Raw genomic sequence first — 16,396 nt, 5'->3', positions numbered from 1 at the left:
AATTAAAAATATTCCTTTAGCTGCAGGTTATGTAATTAAGCAAAGCATTTTCATCCGTACGAGTATAAAATAAGTTAAATGTTAGTCAAAAAAGCAATTTAATAATTTATAAGCTAAATATTTGAATAAATTCCGTGTAAGCAATTAAAATTTGAAATATTTTTTACTGTTAACGTGCGCAAGTGCATTGACTGACTTTGGCGCGCACATATCGATATATTACGATAATTACAAAATGAACTATCGCAATCAACAGTTGATGTGCCAGCCCTGAATGCTTTGCGTCCCGTGCTTGCGCATCCCTGGCAGGCATTCGCGGTTTTGGTTGTGAAACGAAAAAACTTAGTTGATGAAAATATTGGCTCAAATCTTAAAAAGATAAAAGGAATTAATAAAATAAAACAAATTTAATAACATGGGCTGCGCTGAGAGCAAGGACGGTGAAGACGGCGCGCCGAACAACAGGAATAGGCCAAAATACCGCACCTGCACAGACGTTTTTTGGCTAGCAGTTTACATATTGTTTTGGCTATTTCTGGTAATAATTCAGTAAATATATATGTGTATATTGTAAGGGAATAACAACATAAAAACAAAGCCCACATTCCCGCATGCTCTAATAGAAAAATATGCAATGAAAAAGTGAAAGCTGTGGAGATTAATCAGACTTCTCTTTGTGTTTGTGCAATGCCGCTTTGTATGGTGGAGTGGTGGAAGCCAGAGATGGAGGAGTGGGGGCAACACTACTTACTGTGTGCCGTCATCGCAATCATATGAGTGGACTTATAACTTATTGCTAATTTTGCTAATGAAATGCTAGCCACAATAATTAATTTGGCTTTAGTGGCGCCTTTTTCTGTCTTTTCCTGTGTAGCGTTTAAAAAATTAAACATGAATTTATTTGTGTCCTTTTTAAATATATATGTTTAGAACACGCTATTCCCATGTCAAGATAGGAATTGTCATGCTATGCATATTAGGAGTACATCTTGTCATGCGAGAGTCGTGGGCGTTGGCACTTAAACAGTAGCATATATTACAGTCAGTCAAGTAATTCTTTTGCCAAAGTTAAAAATTAACATACCTTATATTTATAAAAAAAATCTTTTCTTGGGTTAACATTATTATCATTATTTTATACTTACAAATATATTAATTTTTATTTGAAACTTTTTTGTTAATTTTTTTAGTTTGTTTTAAAACCATGACCAACTCCAATTAATATGATAAAAAAAAGAGACAAGTTTATTTTTTGTCAAATAAAATATGTTAATTTTATAATATGACAGAAAAGTTGCTTGACTGACTGTATGTGAATTCTCTAGCTCTATTATTATATGTGAAAATGTGATTATATCATTTGTTTACTCATACCTTGTATTGATTTTCTTGCAGATTGTTATTGCGATATTTTCGTTTGTTTATGGAAATCCCTTGCGACTTCTCAATGGCTATGACTCCTTTGGCAACACCTGTGGCGTTAAGAGCAATGAACGCTTTCAGAACTTTCCGCTATCCGGCAAAAATACGCTCGACAAGCCGGATCTGTTCTACTTTAATATTAAGGAGTTGAAGCAATCCTTAAAGATCTGTGTTAAATCCTGTCCGAAACGAACATTGAATGAGCCCAAGGAACTGCTAGGATATTTTCAGGAAACGAACACACAGCTCTGCAAATATGATTATGATATGCGGCAATTGGATAAGCTGAGCAAAACTGATAAAACATTTAATACCCTAGGACCGTGTCCGACCTTTCCAGTCTACGAAAGGTAAGAGAATGATATGTGATATAAAGAATACTTGTTTAATCTTTAATTTCATTGTTTTTTAGTTCTGCGGTGCTGCATCGTTGTGTTCCTAAACAGTCATCGGCTGAGATGATCGACTTGCTCAATAACTGGGATGTTGCTCAACAGTTTCTAGGCGATATTTACTCCACCTGGCACATTATTGCCATGGTCTGTGGTGTTTCATTGCGTACGAACTGACTGAATATTTAATTAAATTATTTATTAATGTGACATTGTATTTTATCTCAGTTATATCCATTGTACTGGTCACCATGATGCACTGGCTGTCCCGCGTTGTATCCTGGCTCATTTGTGTGCTCGTCATTGTGGCCAGCGTTGGATTAGCCGGTGCTCTTTGGTACGCCTACTACAACATTCGCAATAAGTCAGCACCCGCAACATTATCGCATCTGGAGGAGTTTCTGCGCAATAAGGATGCTGTCTTTGCTTTAGCTGTTATAGCCACCATAACTATGGTAAATACCGGACATTAACTGAGTCTCTCATGTCTCCAATTGATATCTTTATTTCTAAATTGCAGATCATTCTGTTAATCATCATTTACTTCCTTAAAAACAAATTATCCGGTTTGTCGGCTCTTTTCGAGGAGGCCGGCATTTGTATGATGAATCTACCTGGACTGCTGGTAGCTCCTCTGTTGGCATTCCTTGTGCTTATTGCATTTCTGGCCTTTTGGGTGGTCGTCGTCATTTGTCTCGCCACAGCGTCGACGCCAGGCGATAGTCCTTTGGCACTCTTCCACGGCACAGCAGGTCATGAACCCCAAGCACTGCCAACCAATGTGGCCCAGTTGGTCAATCAGACAGCTCCTGGAAGCGATCAAAGAAGTAAGTAAACACTAGAAGATTTTCATATAAAAATGTCTTAAATTAACAGAGATGAGTTTAACAATATCAAACCTTAAAAAACATAGCTGGATGATTCGAAAAATCTTAGATATTAGATATTCTATTTTGGTTGAGGTGTTCTGGAAAGATGATAAACTTTTTCTTTTATCTATTTTCTAACAACAATTGACATTAACTCTTATTTCAGATCTATATAAAACTAATTATAAAATTTTTTTAATGCACGTACAAAAATTTCTTAAAATTTTGTTCTTTTGTGTGCATGTATTTTAGTTTTTAAGTTTATTATAAGAACTGACATTTTATTATTTCCTTATTTTTATTTTATTTTCGCTACGGTCCCGGTTTAATTGGCAACATTGAAAATACTTCAAATGTATTAACATTTATATATTTTTTATACTTGTTGTTGATAAAAAAAAAAAAACATTGGTCTAATGGCTATGTAAGTGATATATATGACATCATACTAATTGCATTTTTTTTAAATTCTTCATAAACTCTTGTATATACACCAACATATGTAAATATCTGAATACTTTTTAAAATTACTTATTATGTAAATATATTTTATAGATATTGTGTATAGAAAATGTTTTTTAGAGTATTGAAATACTTACTAATTGTGTTTATTCTATGACAGCCATTCCCCGTATAGAGTATTTGGACTATGGAGCTTTGAACAGCATGTTCTGGGTCTATGTGGTGGGTCTGATTTGGACAGTGGAGTTCATCTTTGCCTGCCAACAATTTGCACTGGCTGCTGCCGTGGCTTTCTGGTACTTTGGCAAGCCAACAACGACGCCAACTTGGTATGCCATTGGCAAATTGATTAAATATCATTTGGGCACCGTTGCCAAGGGCTCATTTATAATCACAATATTCAAAATACCGCGACTGATCTTAACCTATCTCTATGCCAAGTGAGTTTTGTTTTTTAGTTTTGTTATGATCTTTATTTAAACTATCCTTTCTCTTCCCCAGATTGAAGAAGGGCGAGGACAAGGGCTCCGAATGTGCTGCCTGCTGCTTAAAGTGCTGCATTTGTGGATTTTGGCTGCTGGAGAAGTTTATACGCTTTCTCAATCATAACGCCTACACTGTGGTCGCTATTGAATCCATCAACTTTTGTCCCGCAGCTGGCATTGTAATTATTATATTTTCTCTTGATTAATCAGTTTGTATTAAGAGGTATTTTTATACATTTTAGGCCTGGAATGCGATGGCTACTAATGCACTACAAGTGGCAACGATCAACAGCATTGGCGACTTTATTCTATTCCTGGGCAAGGTTGTGGTCGCTGCACTTTCCGGCTTGATTGGCATCTTTATGCTGAAGGATACGCCAGGACTGAACTTTTATATGGCACCTGTCATACTGATCATTGTATTCTCTTTCTTTATTGCCCACATTGTGTTGTCGCTCTTTGAGGTATGTTATTTGAATTGCAATTATGTAGTTACTTTTGTTATAAACAAGTCTATATACTTAGATGGTGGTTGACACGCTGTTCCTGTGCGTCTGCGAGGATAAAACAATTAATGGTCGTGCTGGACGCTGGGCTCAGAGCAATCTGGCCAAACTTGTGGGCGAGGAGCCGATGCAGCCTGGCGAGGAACCGCCGATTCAGGTGGTCGAGATGATGCCCATCAACAAGCAGCCTTTCAGCATTACGCGACTGCCACCAACTGACGCTGAGGTTGCTCCAATGGCGGAGTAAATTCCAAGATAATATAAAGATATTATTCCATGCTCCATAACATAAAATGAAACTCATAACAAACGCACATCTAACTTGGATGTCAGGTGAAGGACCAAGGACCCTCCGTATGAACAAACTCAACGTACAAAACGCAATGAAAATAATATTAATTTATAATGTTTGCTAATATAATCCTTATATATATCATCAAACAGAGGCAAATGCGCATATTGTAACTGTATTTATTAAATGTATCCATTTTTATATGTATGTATTTATGAATTATGTATTTATTCGTAATTGTAAAGCGAAATAAAACATTTAAACTTTTTTCTCACGTTTCACCCTTGCCTTTCTTTGTTCAATAACCTGTTGCACGGCCTTCAACTGTTTGTCCTTGATCTTCTTGGTCAACGCCGCCTTAGGTGTTTTAGTTTCTAGTGCCTTCTTTTTGGCTTTAAGTGCCAGCAACTTGGCTGTTTCCAGTGGATCCTCGTCGTCAAACAGCTCCTCATTCTCGATGCCCTCGTAAGCCTTCGTTGGACGCGTTGCCTCGTGTTGAACCTTTTGTTCCACACGATTCACATATTTGTCCTTGGCCGCCTTCTTCAGCATTTGTCGCTGCTTGGAGGGACTAACATAATCGGGATTTTCCCAGATGGTCTTGCCCGTGAACGAGCCATCAAATATCTTGACGGGATTCATGACATAGCGTGGTCCCACCTCCGACAGCCCACCATCTTCCGATAGAATCTGGAAATTCCTGAACCAAATGCGATTGTCCAGGAATGTGAATGTGTAGACGTGATCAATGAACGGCTGACTCTTGGGATGATGGTTGGGCACACCAAATGTCTGCACAAACAGCTCCTTCAGCAGCTTCAGATGTGGCAGCTCATCGAATTTGGCATCAAATGATAGAAATGGACGTGAGCCTTTCAAGCAATTTCCCGTCAGCTTCAGTTCCGCCATTGTGTGTATATTCTCAATGAGAAATTTGGCAGAGGGTCCTGTAGATGCAGCCGTATTGGCCACCCACATATACAGATCCCTTTTGCGGCGTCCCTCAAACAGCATGGCTTTATTGCAATGCTTCATCTCGGACATTTCATTGATGACCGCCAATGTTTTGGAGCGCTCCATTTTGGACTCGGCACGATGATGAGGCATCAAGGATTTAATATCACGCATCAGATGTCGATCCCTGTGGCTGATACCACGGGCTGCGAACACCAAAACGCGCTGTTTGTTTATCCACTTTTCCTGCAACAATTAAGAATTTCATTTGTAAGAAATGTGCTTTGAATTTCAGTTTGTTTCAGGCGCTTACCTTTTTCGGCACAACATCATCGGATGGTCTTTGTGCAGGCAATGGTGGATTCTCATCCAGCGGCACAATCTCCAGCTGCTCGACCTTCTTTTTCTTTTGAAATTTGCGTCCCATTTGTGTTATTTTGCGTTTTAAAATGATAAAAATTCAGCGTTCCAAAAAACAACGTGGAGTTGAAATAGTGATGTGAAAAACAGCGATACATTAACCCATCGGTAGGCAGAAGCTATCGATGTGGACGCTATCGATATATTGAGTAGATCACTGTTGCCAGCTTGGCTATTTTATAGCTAGCTCGGGCTATTTTCGGAGTTGATTGCTAAGAAAATTTAATAGCTATTTTTGGAATTATGGCTAATTTAAATATATAATATAACCATGTTTTGCTATTAATGTTTTTTCTTAAACCTTGCAAAAGGGCCCACAAAAAAAAATTTGTATGCTTTCCAGGCAGAAACAGACATTTTTTTCTCTAAAAAGTTGACAGCACTGTTTTCAATCTATTGCAAATTTTTATGACCGAAGTTCAGGTAGACAAGCTGATGCTCTTACTAGCCCTTTGTTTGTCAGCTGCGGTACATTTCAGCGCTTGCGCCTATTAATTTCTACCCGTGGAAAACGGCTATAAATACACTTACAAAACGCGACTGCCTCTATCGACTGCTGTTAGTTTCATTAAGTTCTTTCAAATGTCAACAATTCAAAGTGTTGCAATTTTAATCTTGGCACTATTGCCAATCTTCCAACCCGGACTTGGCATTATGTCGCTAATGTCTAAGAAATCGCATGTTGAGGACTTTGAGGGCGTTACTGCGTTATTTGAGGCTCTTACTTCGTCACCAAACGACGGTTACACCTATGATTGGCAAGTGTTTTCCTTTCCCACTGAAAGTAATGACGCTGACGAGCAGCACGGCGTAGTTCGCAATTGTACCGTTTTGTATCTGGACCAGTGCACGTCATGGAATAAATGCAGGCAAACCTGTCATAAGACTGGCGCAGCCAGCTACAGGTGGTTCCATGATGGCTGCTGTGAGTGTATTGGTGGATCGTGTACAAATTACGGCATAAATGAAAGTCGATGCAGAGACTGCCCCGAACCAGGGTGTGACGAAGATGAAGATTGAAATTAACTTAGAAACTATATTTAATAATAGCTTAGGAAATAATTATTGTAAATTTATTAAAATGTGAAGTCTAAATAAATCTGTGTTGCCAACTACTTTTGTTTTGTTCTTGTTGTTTTGTATTAAGACAAGTGGTAGCCCATTTGAAATCAGCTGTGCCCTCGCATCTCTGCTCAAAAAGTTGCCAGCACTGATTTAAGTTTAAGTTTAATTGAATATTTCAATATGCAATAACTTTGCAATAAATTAAAAAATTAATTAAATAATTTTAACTTTAAAATTAAGAGAAATTCAAGGAAAGTTTAATTTTCTTAGTTTCAACTGTTTTTGCAATTTGATAAAAATTGTACGAGCTGCCATATCAAAAAAATTGTGCAGGGTGGCAGCCTTTGGACCGGGTGGCAACAGTGTAGTATACATTTATTTCACACTTCTCCGATACTTCTGCCATTTTGTTTGTGTTCGGCGTCTGGTCGAAAAAAACAATAAAATAGCAAAAAGGTGAAAAAAGTTATACCTCTTAACAAAATAACTATGTCAGATTATCGCTCACAATCTCGCGGAGGTGGACGTGGTGGTCAGGATTATTCGAATGACGATGATCCGCCAATGTCGCGACTGTTTATAATTTGCAACAAAGCACATACCGAAGAAGATTTTCGCGAAGCATTCTCGCCGTACGGCGAGATTGAAGATATTTGGGTGGTTAAGGATAAGCACACACAGGAGAACAAGGGAATTGCCTATGTGAAGTTCTCAAAAACATCAGATGCCGCCAAGGCACAGGAACAGATGAATGGAAAAACCATTGGAAAAACCGACAGAACTTTAAAGGTGCTGGTTGCCGCAAAGTAAGTGACCTGGCACATTTTTAATTGCTAAAGTCAGCAAAACTTTAAGTATCACTGTACTTTTATTTTATGCAGTCGTAATCAAGGTTCAAACAAATCGGAGAATGAGCAAGAAAAATATGTGAGACTGTTCATTGTGATTCCAAAGACGGCGAATGAGGATGACATAAGGGATGAGTTTGCACAGTGGGGCGAGGTGGAGAACGTGACCATTGTGCGGGAGAAGAACAATGGCAATCCCAAGGGATTTGGCTATGTGCGGTTCACAAAGTAAGTTTAGCTACATACATACAATAAAAAGAACTATTATTTTTATAATCCTTTATCCTTTTTTAGATTCTACTATGCAGCTGTGGCATTTGAGAATTGCTCAGCCAAATACAAGGCTGTCTTTGCCGAACCCAAGGGATCTTCGCGCACACAGCGGGATCAGTATGGTCGACTCGCCGATGACAGTCCAATGTACAGCTCGGGACGAGGTGGCGGTGGAGGCGGCGGCGGTGGCTCTAGCTACAATGGTGGTGGCAGTGGAGGCGGCAGTAGTAGTTTCAACAATGATTGGAATACATCAGTGAACAGCGACATGTCTGCGTTTCTACGCATGCAAAACGTTCCCGTGCCACAGCCCACCTGCCTGGAGGTCACAGTCAGCAATTGTGTTAACCAGGATCAACTCTGGCGTCTATTCGACATTATTCCCGGTCTCGACTACTGTCAAATTATGCGTGAGCGTAAGTGGAGACATTAAAAGTTAGAAAATATTATGTTAAATTAACCATTATAGTAATTATATCAAATATTCCATATTATTACAGATGGTCCGCGCACAAATGAAGCTGTGGTTGTCTACGATAATCCCGAAGCTGCAATTTATGCCAAGTAAACCTATTAATATAAAATTCCCCCTTTGTTGGCTTTACTACAACACATCTCCCATTTACAGAGACAAGCTGCATGGCCTAGAATATCCCATGGGCGAGCGTATAATTGTTAAAGTGAATGGCATGAGCTCAGCTCGTATGGACACTTCGTTTATAGACAGTAAGCTTAAATGCTCAACTTAACATTATGCACTTTTCTAAACAAATGTTATTTTCACAGAACGCACCAAAAAGGATGCAATTTGCAATGTGCCTTTGCCACCAACACAACCGCTTGCTTCTCCAGACGCCCAAGTTGCTCAAAGGCTCTTCATTGTGCTCTCAGCAGTGGGTTTAATAAATATTACAACTATAAAAATCATTACTAATTGTATTTATATATTTTTATACATTTAGAATCTACCACACTCAATTCTGAAGAACATTTTCTCCTGCTGGAAGGGACTTATTGATGTCTATCTATTGCCAAACAAAAATTGTGGTTACGTCAAATACTCGGAACGTGACAGTGCCCAAAAAGCCATAGGTGTTTTAAATGGTGCCGAAATCTGTGGCACGAAAATAAAGGTAATTGTAAAATATATAACTCATTGTTCTGTCTCACTCACTGATCATTGCACAGCCCAAACCATAAGACCTAGGAGGCTGAAATTTGCACACAACATAGTACTACATAAATTTGTATATATTTAAATAAAATAAATGATTATCCTTCAAACAGGTTATGGAAGCTGAAGAACGTAGTGGCTCAGATGGCGATGATAGTGGCAGGAAGCGATTGAGGCGCAACTAAGTGTAAGTAATCCCATTTAATAATGATCCTGTATGTCTATATATATTAATGTAGCCTAAGTTGGAATGCGTTGATCGCCTGATCTGAGGTAAGTTGCTTAGTGTTAGTGTAAAATCTAAAAAAAATGACATATATATATATATATAGACTTATCGCATATATTGTTCAGACTGTTTTATTACAATTAGATACAACCAACGATCTGTACTTAAACTACGCGCATTCAACAATTTGACGATCCTGCCATCGACCACGAACATAATAAGCAAAACCATTTTTATCTTTCTATTTCCACAGACCCACTGACAACATTGTACTTAACAAAGAACATAATGTACGAGTTAGTTTACTTTCAAAAAAAACAAGAAAACAAATAAATCAAATACAGATCAATTAAACAGTTCAACTGACCCAAAAAACAACAACAACAACCGCCCAAAACACTACGGAATCAACCAGAACCAGAACGAGAACCACAAAATCACACTCAATAAGTGATGAGAACAGAAAACGGGACACGGAAAACGGAATACAAGAAATACCAACCAAAAAACAACTGTACAATTGACCTGTTCAAGTACCCATTAAAGACCAGACCTAAACGGAACGGAACGGAGCCAACGAAACCGCAATGATTGCTAAACCAACAACTAACGGGACTATCGAATCTATCGCAATTACCGTTACCAAAAACCAAGAAACTCTATACTTAAACGAACTCTTTGTACAATTTACTAACGTATTCCGACAAAGATACGAATATATATATATTCAAAAAAAGCAAGCTAACGGATTCTAGAATTCCGCACAGAAATTAACCACTCAAATATGACAAAATATATTAAGTGCAACTATTATGTAAAGCCCTTAAAAGCGATATTAATAAACGAAATTACCAAATAAAATCTGCATTTTCATTATAAATATATATATAAATATTAAAACCAGCTTCATTTCAAACTCAATTTTCGTTTCGATGTTTAGCGCCAAGCAGCTGGTAAACTATCGGTACTATCGAGTCTCAAGCATTGAACAATAGTATCGATATGTTGCACACCGATAAATGGAATTCATGTAGCCCTGGCAAATCAACTCAGCTGTTCTTTTTTCATGGAAGAAGAAAATTGACAACAAATTGTAATTTGCTCAAATTGTTTTAAAATCTTTCTAGTAAATCACGTTAAAGTTAAAAATAAGCAAATATGGATCCCGCGCTGCTTCGCGAACGCGAAGCGTTCAAAAAACGGGCAATGGCAACGCCAACGTAAGTCTTGTAGATTCCACTTGGCAGCGTGTCTTATAACAACTCATTATTTATGTATTTTAAGCGTTGAAAAGAAAAACAGAACGGAAAGAGCACCAGCACCACCCAGCAGAGATGACTCCCAAAAGAAAATGCGACCACCGACGGCTCCTAAGCTGGATGCTTCAACGTAAGTGCTGGCGATCTCCTCTAGAAACCCATTAATTAAGTCTGTTTCTTCCTGTAGGTATAAGACGATGTCGGGTAGCTCCCAATATCGATTTGGAGTGTTGGCCAAAATAGTAAAGTTCATGCGCACCCGTCACCAGGATGGCGATGATCATCCTTTAAGCATTGAGGAGATACTAGACGAGACCAATCAGCTGGATATTGGTCAATCTGTGAAAATTGTAAGGCATGGAAGTATTTTTATGGCTCTTTCCTTAATTATATTTAATATTCATTTCAGTGGCTGGCTGGAGAAGCGCTCAGCAACAATCCCAAGATTGATGTCACACCAGATGGCACAAAGTTTAGCTTTAAGCCCGTCTACAAAATAAAAGACGGCAAGACTCTGATGCGTCTGCTAAAACAACACGACTTGAAGGGACTGGGTGGCATTTTACTGGAGGACGTACAAGAATCTCTGCCGCATTGCGAAAAGGTTTTAAAAAATCGTGCAGCCGAAATTCTGTTTATAATACGACCCATTGACAAAAAGAAGATATTGTTTTATAACGATAGAACCGCCAATTTTGCAGTAAGCTTAAACACAAATATATTAACTACATTACTAAATAACTGATACCCTTTCAGGTCGATGACGAATTTCAGAAACTGTGGCGCTCCGCCACAGTCGATGCCATGGACGATGCCAAAATTGATGAATACCTTGAGAAACAAGGTAAAAATACGGTTGAAATGCGTCTATGTAATTTACTTATTATGTGTATTCTTTATAACTCTAGGCATACGTTCAATGCAAGATCATGGTCTCAAGAAACCCGTTCCCAAGCGCAAGAAGGCGGCTAACAAGAAGCGACAGTTCAAGAAACCCAGAGATAATGAGCATTTGGCTGATGTTTTGGAGACCTATGAGGACAACACCTTGACACTAAAGGGCGCGAACCCAACGTAGATTAACTAAAATATTCTATAACTAATTAATATGTAAAATATATATAGAAGTAATAAAGAAATCAGTTTTTTTTGCTGACCTTGCACAAATATTGCGCTTATTTTTGTATATTAATAGAAAGTGCTGGAGTTGAGAATAATTAAAAATATTGGTATATATTATGAGGACAACAAGTTGATTTAAAACGTTCGCAAGTCCAACGATTTAAAGTCCATAATTAAGTAAGGTAAGTATATGCAAAAAATCAACTATTTGCTGACCTTGCACAAATATTTCGCATATTATTGTATATTAATAGAAATTCCCGGGTGAAAGAATTATTAAACATTTATGCTTATATATAGAAATTCCTGGAGGTGAGAAATGTTAAATATATTGGTATTTATGCATATGTACCCAAAGTTGCTTTCACCATGATTTACAACCACTCTTGCTATCTTCTAGTGGTTTTTATTTATTTGAATTTAAAAATATGACTTGACGTACAAGAAGAACGATAGTTAAAAGCAAAAATATGTAATCTTTGCTTGGAACATATAAACAACAACACGCGTAACGGTCGTGTGTGTTTGCTTGTGTTTGTGCGTGCCTGCATCTGTGTGAGCGCATTCGTTATCGATGTTCGAGTACTGCCGAGCCGATAAATTGACCACAAAGCAAAACAAAGTCGTCAGTCGGCGCCGAAGAGCCCTCGACTCAAGTTGTATATAGATTTATATAGCGGCGAACTTGCGAATCGATAGGGGTTCCAAAGAGAAACCCGTTTTGTAATTATTATTCCCAGTGCGTTGAACAGTTATTGTTTTTGTTTGTGTCTTATAAAACGTCGTCAAAATGAAGTTTTTGTCGCTGGCGGTGACCGCACTGTTGGCCTTTGGCTTAACGCCATCACCTGGAGCTGCCTTAGGAGCTGAGTAAGTGGAAGCTAATATCAAAGTGTGCACACGAATGTGAGAGACCCTGTACTTATTTTGTAAATAACAGAGACACTCACATACCACAAGAAAACTTGGAATCCACTTAATTAAGCCTTAATTAAGTTACTACTATTTTGCACACAACTATTTTTACTACTATACAGCCGCTTGTAGCTTTTTTGAACCACTACATTTTTTATATTTTTTGTCAATAACAATAACAACTTGTTGACACACTGTACACACACTTAAAAAAACGCTTTTCGAATTGTTCTAAAATTCTGGCATTCAATTTTGTGACGAACTATATTAAATTTAATATAAATTATTTTTAAAAACATATAAATTTGGGTTAATAAAATTAAAATAATAATAAATGGATATTTTTTTTGTCAAAAACCTTACTGTACACTTTTTGAGGCACATTTCACTTTAATATACCCTTTCAACTGTTTAAGTGCAGGGTCTAACAAATAATGCAATTACAAGTTTCAAATCTCGATTTTCCACTGTATTTTTTCTTTCAGTGATCTGATTTATGGCTACGAGTGCCAGAGAGGCGTCTGTCGCAAGCTGGAGCTGACGGAGAAGAACTTCGCCAAGGCGATCAGTCTCCCGGTCTGCCGACTCTTCTGTGGCAGCAACATTGGCACCCTGTGGCCCAAACCCACGGGAGCTGTGCAGCTGGAACCCGTAATGCGTCAAGTGGACATTTCCAGCATTGCATTCCAAGTGAGTGGCACGGATAACAAGGACAAGCTGTGGAAGAAGGTGGAGAAGCGGTGGATGGACCAGCTGAATGCAAAGATTCCCAATCGCAGAAGCCTCACCAAGGGTGGCTATCGATTCACCATCAACATCCACACCGCTGAAACGGAACTTCCCACCAGACTGGAGCTGGAGACGGATGAAAGCTATGTGCTGAACATTGACTCCAATGCCGCTGGACAGGTTAATGCCAACATTACGGCGGCCAGCTTCTATGGAGCACGTCATGGTCTGGAGACGCTAAATCAGTTGATTGTCTTTGACGATATACGCCGTGAGGTGCAGGTTACGGCAAATGCCTCTATCAGCGATGCTCCCGTCTTCAAGTGGCGTGGCGTCGTCCTGGACACATCCCGCAACTACTACTCTGTGAAGTCTATTAAGCGAACCATTGGTATGGATTGAGTTACCTATGTAATCATGAAAATCTCTTAATCTTTGCTATTTGCAGATGCCATGGCCATGGTCAAGTTGAACACCTTCCACTGGCATATCACCGACTCTCACAGCTTCCCCCTGGAGGTGGCCAATCGTCCGGAGCTGTCCAAGCTGGGTGCCTATACGCCCAGCAAGGTCTACACCCACCAGGCTGTCCAGGATGTCGTCGAGTATGCCCAGGTGCGAGGTATACGTGTGCTGCCCGAGTTCGACAGTCCCGCCCATGTGGGTGAGGGATGGCAGCACAAGAACATGACCGCCTGCTTCAATGCCCAGCCCTGGGCGCAGTACTGTGTGGAGCCACCTTGCGGACAACTGGATCCCTCCAACTCGGACATGTACAATGTGCTGCAGGACATCTTTGGCGACATGTGGAAGCTGCACAATCCCGATGTCTTTCACATGGGCGGCGATGAAGTCTCCGTCGCCTGTTGGAACAGCAGCGAGACCATTCGCAACTGGATGACGGCACGTGGCTGGGGATTAACCGAAGCGGACTTTATGCGCCTGTGGGGACACTATCAAACGGAGGCACTGAAACGTCTGGACATTGTAGCCGGCGGAGCAAAAGTGCCCATTATTCTGTGGACCAGCCGGTTGACGGATGAGCCCTACATTGACGAGTACCTGGATCCCCAGCGTTATATTATACAAATCTGGACAAAGGGGGATGATCGTGTGATTCAGAAGATCTTAAAGCGTGGCTTCCGCATCATCGTGTCCAACTACGATGCTCTCTACTTTGACTGCGGTGGTGCTGGCTGGGTGGATGGTGGCAACAACTGGTGCTCTCCCTACATTGGCTGGCAGAAGGTCTACGACAATAACATCAGTCAAATCGGTGGGGATTACCCCAATCATGTGCTGGGCGCGGAGGCAGCCATCTGGTCGGAGCAGATTGATGAGCACACACTGGACAATCGCTTCTGGCCCAGAGCCAGCGCTTTGGCCGAACGTCTCTGGTCTAATCCCGTCGAGGGCTGGAAGCAGGCGGAGGCACGCATGCTGCTGCATCGGGAACGCCTTGTGGAGAACGGCATTGGAGCCGAGGCACTGCAGCCTCAGTGGTGTCTGCAGAATGAGAACGAGTGTCCCGTTGACGCCTACACCTCATAGCCAGTTGGATGCACTGCATCCACATGAAATTGTTGTTCATGTAGAAGAGTCTGGTTGGGTCTTCTACTCGCATTGTGCCTGCAATAAATTAACACTTGATTCATTCGCGATTGACTCGTTCTTTTTTTTTAATATTATTATCTTTAGATGAGATTAGTTGTTTAGTGGACACCGTGTCCAAACATTTGCAATCTTTGTGATTTATGAATACAATGTTGATTATTATATGGTTACTAATAATAGATGCACAGCACAGTTCCCAGGGATGCACTTCATTCATTCCATTGCTCCTCGTTGCGTCCAAATTTGTACACCAAACTGCCAAACAGGATGAAGACATTCTGCAGCAACAAAGAGACGCCCAGACTCGTTTCCTTTTTATCTGCGAAGATTCGTTAAGAATTTGAATTTGACAATTATTTGAATGTTATTATTGGTAATGATCTATTAGCATATGCCAACTTCAAACAAAACAAAAACTCCAAATAGAGGAAGATTTATCATGAATTTAGACGTAAAAATTAATTTGGGGACTCAACTAGTTTTTTTTTTAAATCTTTGAAATTTCCAAGCAAAATTTCCTTTTCTTGTTGTTGCTTTGTTGTATCTTTGACGAAGAAATCAGTGTTAGTAAACGGGCTGTAATAGTGACCAATTGAACAAAACAAAAATAAGTAAGTTTTTGTTATAGGGAAATTTCAAAGATTTTTAAAAAATAAACTAGTTGAGTGCCCAAGCAAATTTTTACGGCTAAATTCATGTTAAATGGCCCTCTATTTAAGGGTTTTTTTTTTGTTACTTTCGAGCAGACCATTATAATTTACTAACCGTTGTTGATAAAATCCGAGATCATCACCCAAATGGCGGCTATGATGGAGGCGAATCCCATAATAAAACCTAGGAGCAGCACAATTTTAGCATTTCTCGCTCCCCATTCCGAGGTGTTATCTTCTGAAATCTATAAACAAAAAAAAAACAACAAATGACTCATTTTCTTTGTACATATGTACTACATATTTATATACATACGGGTATATTTATAATTATATTACTTACATGTTCGCCTTTAACAATGTTAATCATGCAGAAGCTAATTGTGCCGAAAATGCCAATAAATACATGTCCTGTCGTTATTTGATGATTTGGATCTCCAGACATCGCATCGATTATTATCCACCACCCTGTGAAGAACTGCAAACAAAAGCAAGAGAAAATATTTCACCAATTACGCATAAATAACGCATATTTGAACTTACCATAAATCCTGCCAATATGGCGGCCACTTTGTTCATACATTGTTCGGCTGAAAACCACTCCTTAATGCTCTCTAGAATGCTCATTGTTAATTTTTACTTAAAAAAAAGTGTTTTACTGCAAAATATAGATAGACTTTATTGCACCTGTACAATATATCGAATGTAACAAGACA

The 16,396-nt window shown here is 39.2% G+C and overlaps 7 protein-coding genes across 7 annotated transcripts; 5 read left to right on the top strand and 2 right to left on the bottom strand.

Annotated features, from left to right (window-relative positions):
• The first annotated feature begins 260 nt into the window (after positions 1–260).
• On the top strand, positions 261–4,526 carry LOC117787460 (CTL-like protein 1). The gene is made up of 9 exons (XM_034625997.1): positions 261–538; positions 1,396–1,772; positions 1,835–1,980; positions 2,043–2,269; positions 2,335–2,641; positions 3,306–3,585; positions 3,647–3,809; positions 3,873–4,094; positions 4,156–4,526. Exons 1-9 carry the CDS (start codon positions 416–418, stop codon positions 4,381–4,383), a joined length of 2,073 nt encoding a protein of 690 aa, XP_034481888.1. The 5' UTR covers positions 261–415; the 3' UTR covers positions 4,384–4,526.
• Positions 4,527–4,633: 107 nt separating this feature from the next.
• Positions 4,634–5,919, bottom strand: LOC117787461 (ribosome biogenesis protein BRX1 homolog). The gene is made up of 2 exons (XM_034625998.1): positions 5,696–5,919; positions 4,634–5,628 (listed from the first exon to the last, which is right to left on the bottom strand). The coding sequence occupies exons 1-2, from the start codon at positions 5,807–5,809 to the stop codon at positions 4,687–4,689; spliced, it is 1,056 nt and encodes a 351-aa protein (XP_034481889.1). The 5' UTR covers positions 5,810–5,919; the 3' UTR covers positions 4,634–4,686.
• Positions 5,920–6,246: 327 nt separating this feature from the next.
• LOC117787469 (protein twisted gastrulation) lies at positions 6,247–6,914 on the top strand. Its single transcript, XM_034626010.1, has one exon. It carries the CDS (start codon positions 6,385–6,387, stop codon positions 6,820–6,822), a length of 438 nt encoding a protein of 145 aa, XP_034481901.1. The 5' UTR covers positions 6,247–6,384; the 3' UTR covers positions 6,823–6,914.
• Positions 6,915–7,195: 281 nt separating this feature from the next.
• LOC117788134 (RNA-binding protein 45) lies at positions 7,196–9,853 on the top strand. Its single transcript, XM_034626800.1, has 9 exons — positions 7,196–7,673; positions 7,749–7,943; positions 8,010–8,404; positions 8,489–8,552; positions 8,617–8,714; positions 8,775–8,881; positions 8,951–9,121; positions 9,276–9,349; positions 9,645–9,853. Exons 1-8 carry the CDS (start codon positions 7,357–7,359, stop codon positions 9,345–9,347), a joined length of 1,419 nt encoding a protein of 472 aa, XP_034482691.1. The 5' UTR covers positions 7,196–7,356; the 3' UTR covers positions 9,348–9,349; positions 9,645–9,853.
• Positions 9,854–10,421: 568 nt separating this feature from the next.
• Positions 10,422–11,819, top strand: LOC117787047 (general transcription factor IIE subunit 2). Its single transcript, XM_034625491.1, has 6 exons — positions 10,422–10,611; positions 10,676–10,780; positions 10,838–11,000; positions 11,060–11,350; positions 11,407–11,494; positions 11,559–11,819. The coding sequence occupies exons 1-6, from the start codon at positions 10,550–10,552 to the stop codon at positions 11,726–11,728; spliced, it is 879 nt and encodes a 292-aa protein (XP_034481382.1). The 5' UTR covers positions 10,422–10,549; the 3' UTR covers positions 11,729–11,819.
• Positions 11,820–12,433: 614 nt separating this feature from the next.
• On the top strand, positions 12,434–15,072 carry LOC117789218 (chitooligosaccharidolytic beta-N-acetylglucosaminidase). Its single transcript, XM_034628308.1, has 3 exons — positions 12,434–12,642; positions 13,173–13,807; positions 13,865–15,072. Exons 1-3 carry the CDS (start codon positions 12,563–12,565, stop codon positions 14,965–14,967), a joined length of 1,818 nt encoding a protein of 605 aa, XP_034484199.1. The 5' UTR covers positions 12,434–12,562; the 3' UTR covers positions 14,968–15,072.
• Positions 15,071–16,384, bottom strand: LOC117789220 (transmembrane protein 50A). Its single transcript, XM_034628311.1, has 4 exons — positions 16,224–16,384; positions 16,024–16,158; positions 15,796–15,925; positions 15,071–15,349 (listed from the first exon to the last, which is right to left on the bottom strand). The coding sequence occupies exons 1-4, from the start codon at positions 16,305–16,307 to the stop codon at positions 15,240–15,242; spliced, it is 459 nt and encodes a 152-aa protein (XP_034484202.1). The 5' UTR covers positions 16,308–16,384; the 3' UTR covers positions 15,071–15,239.
• Between the last annotated feature and the right edge of the window lie 12 nt (positions 16,385–16,396).

Source organism: Drosophila innubila (assembly GCF_004354385.1).
Source record: "Drosophila innubila isolate TH190305 chromosome 3L unlocalized genomic scaffold, UK_Dinn_1.0 0_D_3L, whole genome shotgun sequence".
Lineage (NCBI taxonomy): Eukaryota > Metazoa > Arthropoda > Insecta > Diptera > Drosophilidae > Drosophila > Drosophila innubila.
Note: the sequence above shows the minus strand (reverse complement) of the source record. Positions and strands in the feature narration are given on the sequence as shown.

What these genes read in the sequence shown, in the direction of transcription:
- LOC117787460 (XM_034625997.1), top strand. Translation starts at nt 416, where the DNA reads ATGGGCTGCGCTGAGAGCAAGGACGGTGAAGACGGCGCGCCGAACAAC. An exon ending in TTAACCTATCTCTATGCCAA is followed by an intron (nt 3,586 to 3,646) that starts GTGAGTTTTGTT and finishes TCTCTTCCCCAG; the next exon opens with ATTGAAGAAGGGCGAGGACA. An exon ending in TTTGTCCCGCAGCTGGCATT is followed by an intron (nt 3,810 to 3,872) that starts GTAATTATTATA and finishes TATACATTTTAG; the next exon opens with GCCTGGAATGCGATGGCTAC.
- LOC117787461 (XM_034625998.1), bottom strand. Translation starts at nt 5,809, where the DNA reads ATGGGACGCAAATTTCAAAAGAAAAAGAAGGTCGAGCAGCTGGAGATT. An exon ending in ATGATGTTGTGCCGAAAAAG is followed by an intron (nt 5,629 to 5,695) that starts GTAAGCGCCTGA and finishes TAATTGTTGCAG; the next exon opens with GAAAAGTGGATAAACAAACA.
- LOC117787469 (XM_034626010.1), top strand. Translation starts at nt 6,385, where the DNA reads ATGTCAACAATTCAAAGTGTTGCAATTTTAATCTTGGCACTATTGCCA.
- LOC117788134 (XM_034626800.1), top strand. Translation starts at nt 7,357, where the DNA reads ATGTCAGATTATCGCTCACAATCTCGCGGAGGTGGACGTGGTGGTCAG. An exon ending in CTGTCAAATTATGCGTGAGC is followed by an intron (nt 8,405 to 8,488) that starts GTAAGTGGAGAC and finishes ATATTATTACAG; the next exon opens with ATGGTCCGCGCACAAATGAA. An exon ending in TCTTCATTGTGCTCTCAGCA is followed by an intron (nt 8,882 to 8,950) that starts GTGGGTTTAATA and finishes TTATACATTTAG; the next exon opens with AATCTACCACACTCAATTCT.
- LOC117787047 (XM_034625491.1), top strand. Translation starts at nt 10,550, where the DNA reads ATGGATCCCGCGCTGCTTCGCGAACGCGAAGCGTTCAAAAAACGGGCA. An exon ending in CCTAAGCTGGATGCTTCAAC is followed by an intron (nt 10,781 to 10,837) that starts GTAAGTGCTGGC and finishes TTCTTCCTGTAG; the next exon opens with GTATAAGACGATGTCGGGTA. An exon ending in TTGGTCAATCTGTGAAAATT is followed by an intron (nt 11,001 to 11,059) that starts GTAAGGCATGGA and finishes TATTCATTTCAG; the next exon opens with TGGCTGGCTGGAGAAGCGCT.
- LOC117789218 (XM_034628308.1), top strand. Translation starts at nt 12,563, where the DNA reads ATGAAGTTTTTGTCGCTGGCGGTGACCGCACTGTTGGCCTTTGGCTTA. An exon ending in GGAGCTGCCTTAGGAGCTGA is followed by an intron (nt 12,643 to 13,172) that starts GTAAGTGGAAGC and finishes TTTTTCTTTCAG; the next exon opens with TGATCTGATTTATGGCTACG. An exon ending in GTCTATTAAGCGAACCATTG is followed by an intron (nt 13,808 to 13,864) that starts GTATGGATTGAG and finishes TGCTATTTGCAG; the next exon opens with ATGCCATGGCCATGGTCAAG.
- LOC117789220 (XM_034628311.1), bottom strand. Translation starts at nt 16,307, where the DNA reads ATGAGCATTCTAGAGAGCATTAAGGAGTGGTTTTCAGCCGAACAATGT. An exon ending in CCATATTGGCAGGATTTATG is followed by an intron (nt 16,159 to 16,223) that starts GTAAGTTCAAAT and finishes TTTTGTTTGCAG; the next exon opens with TTCTTCACAGGGTGGTGGAT. An exon ending in ACATTGTTAAAGGCGAACAT is followed by an intron (nt 15,926 to 16,023) that starts GTAAGTAATATA and finishes TTTTGTTTATAG; the next exon opens with ATTTCAGAAGATAACACCTC.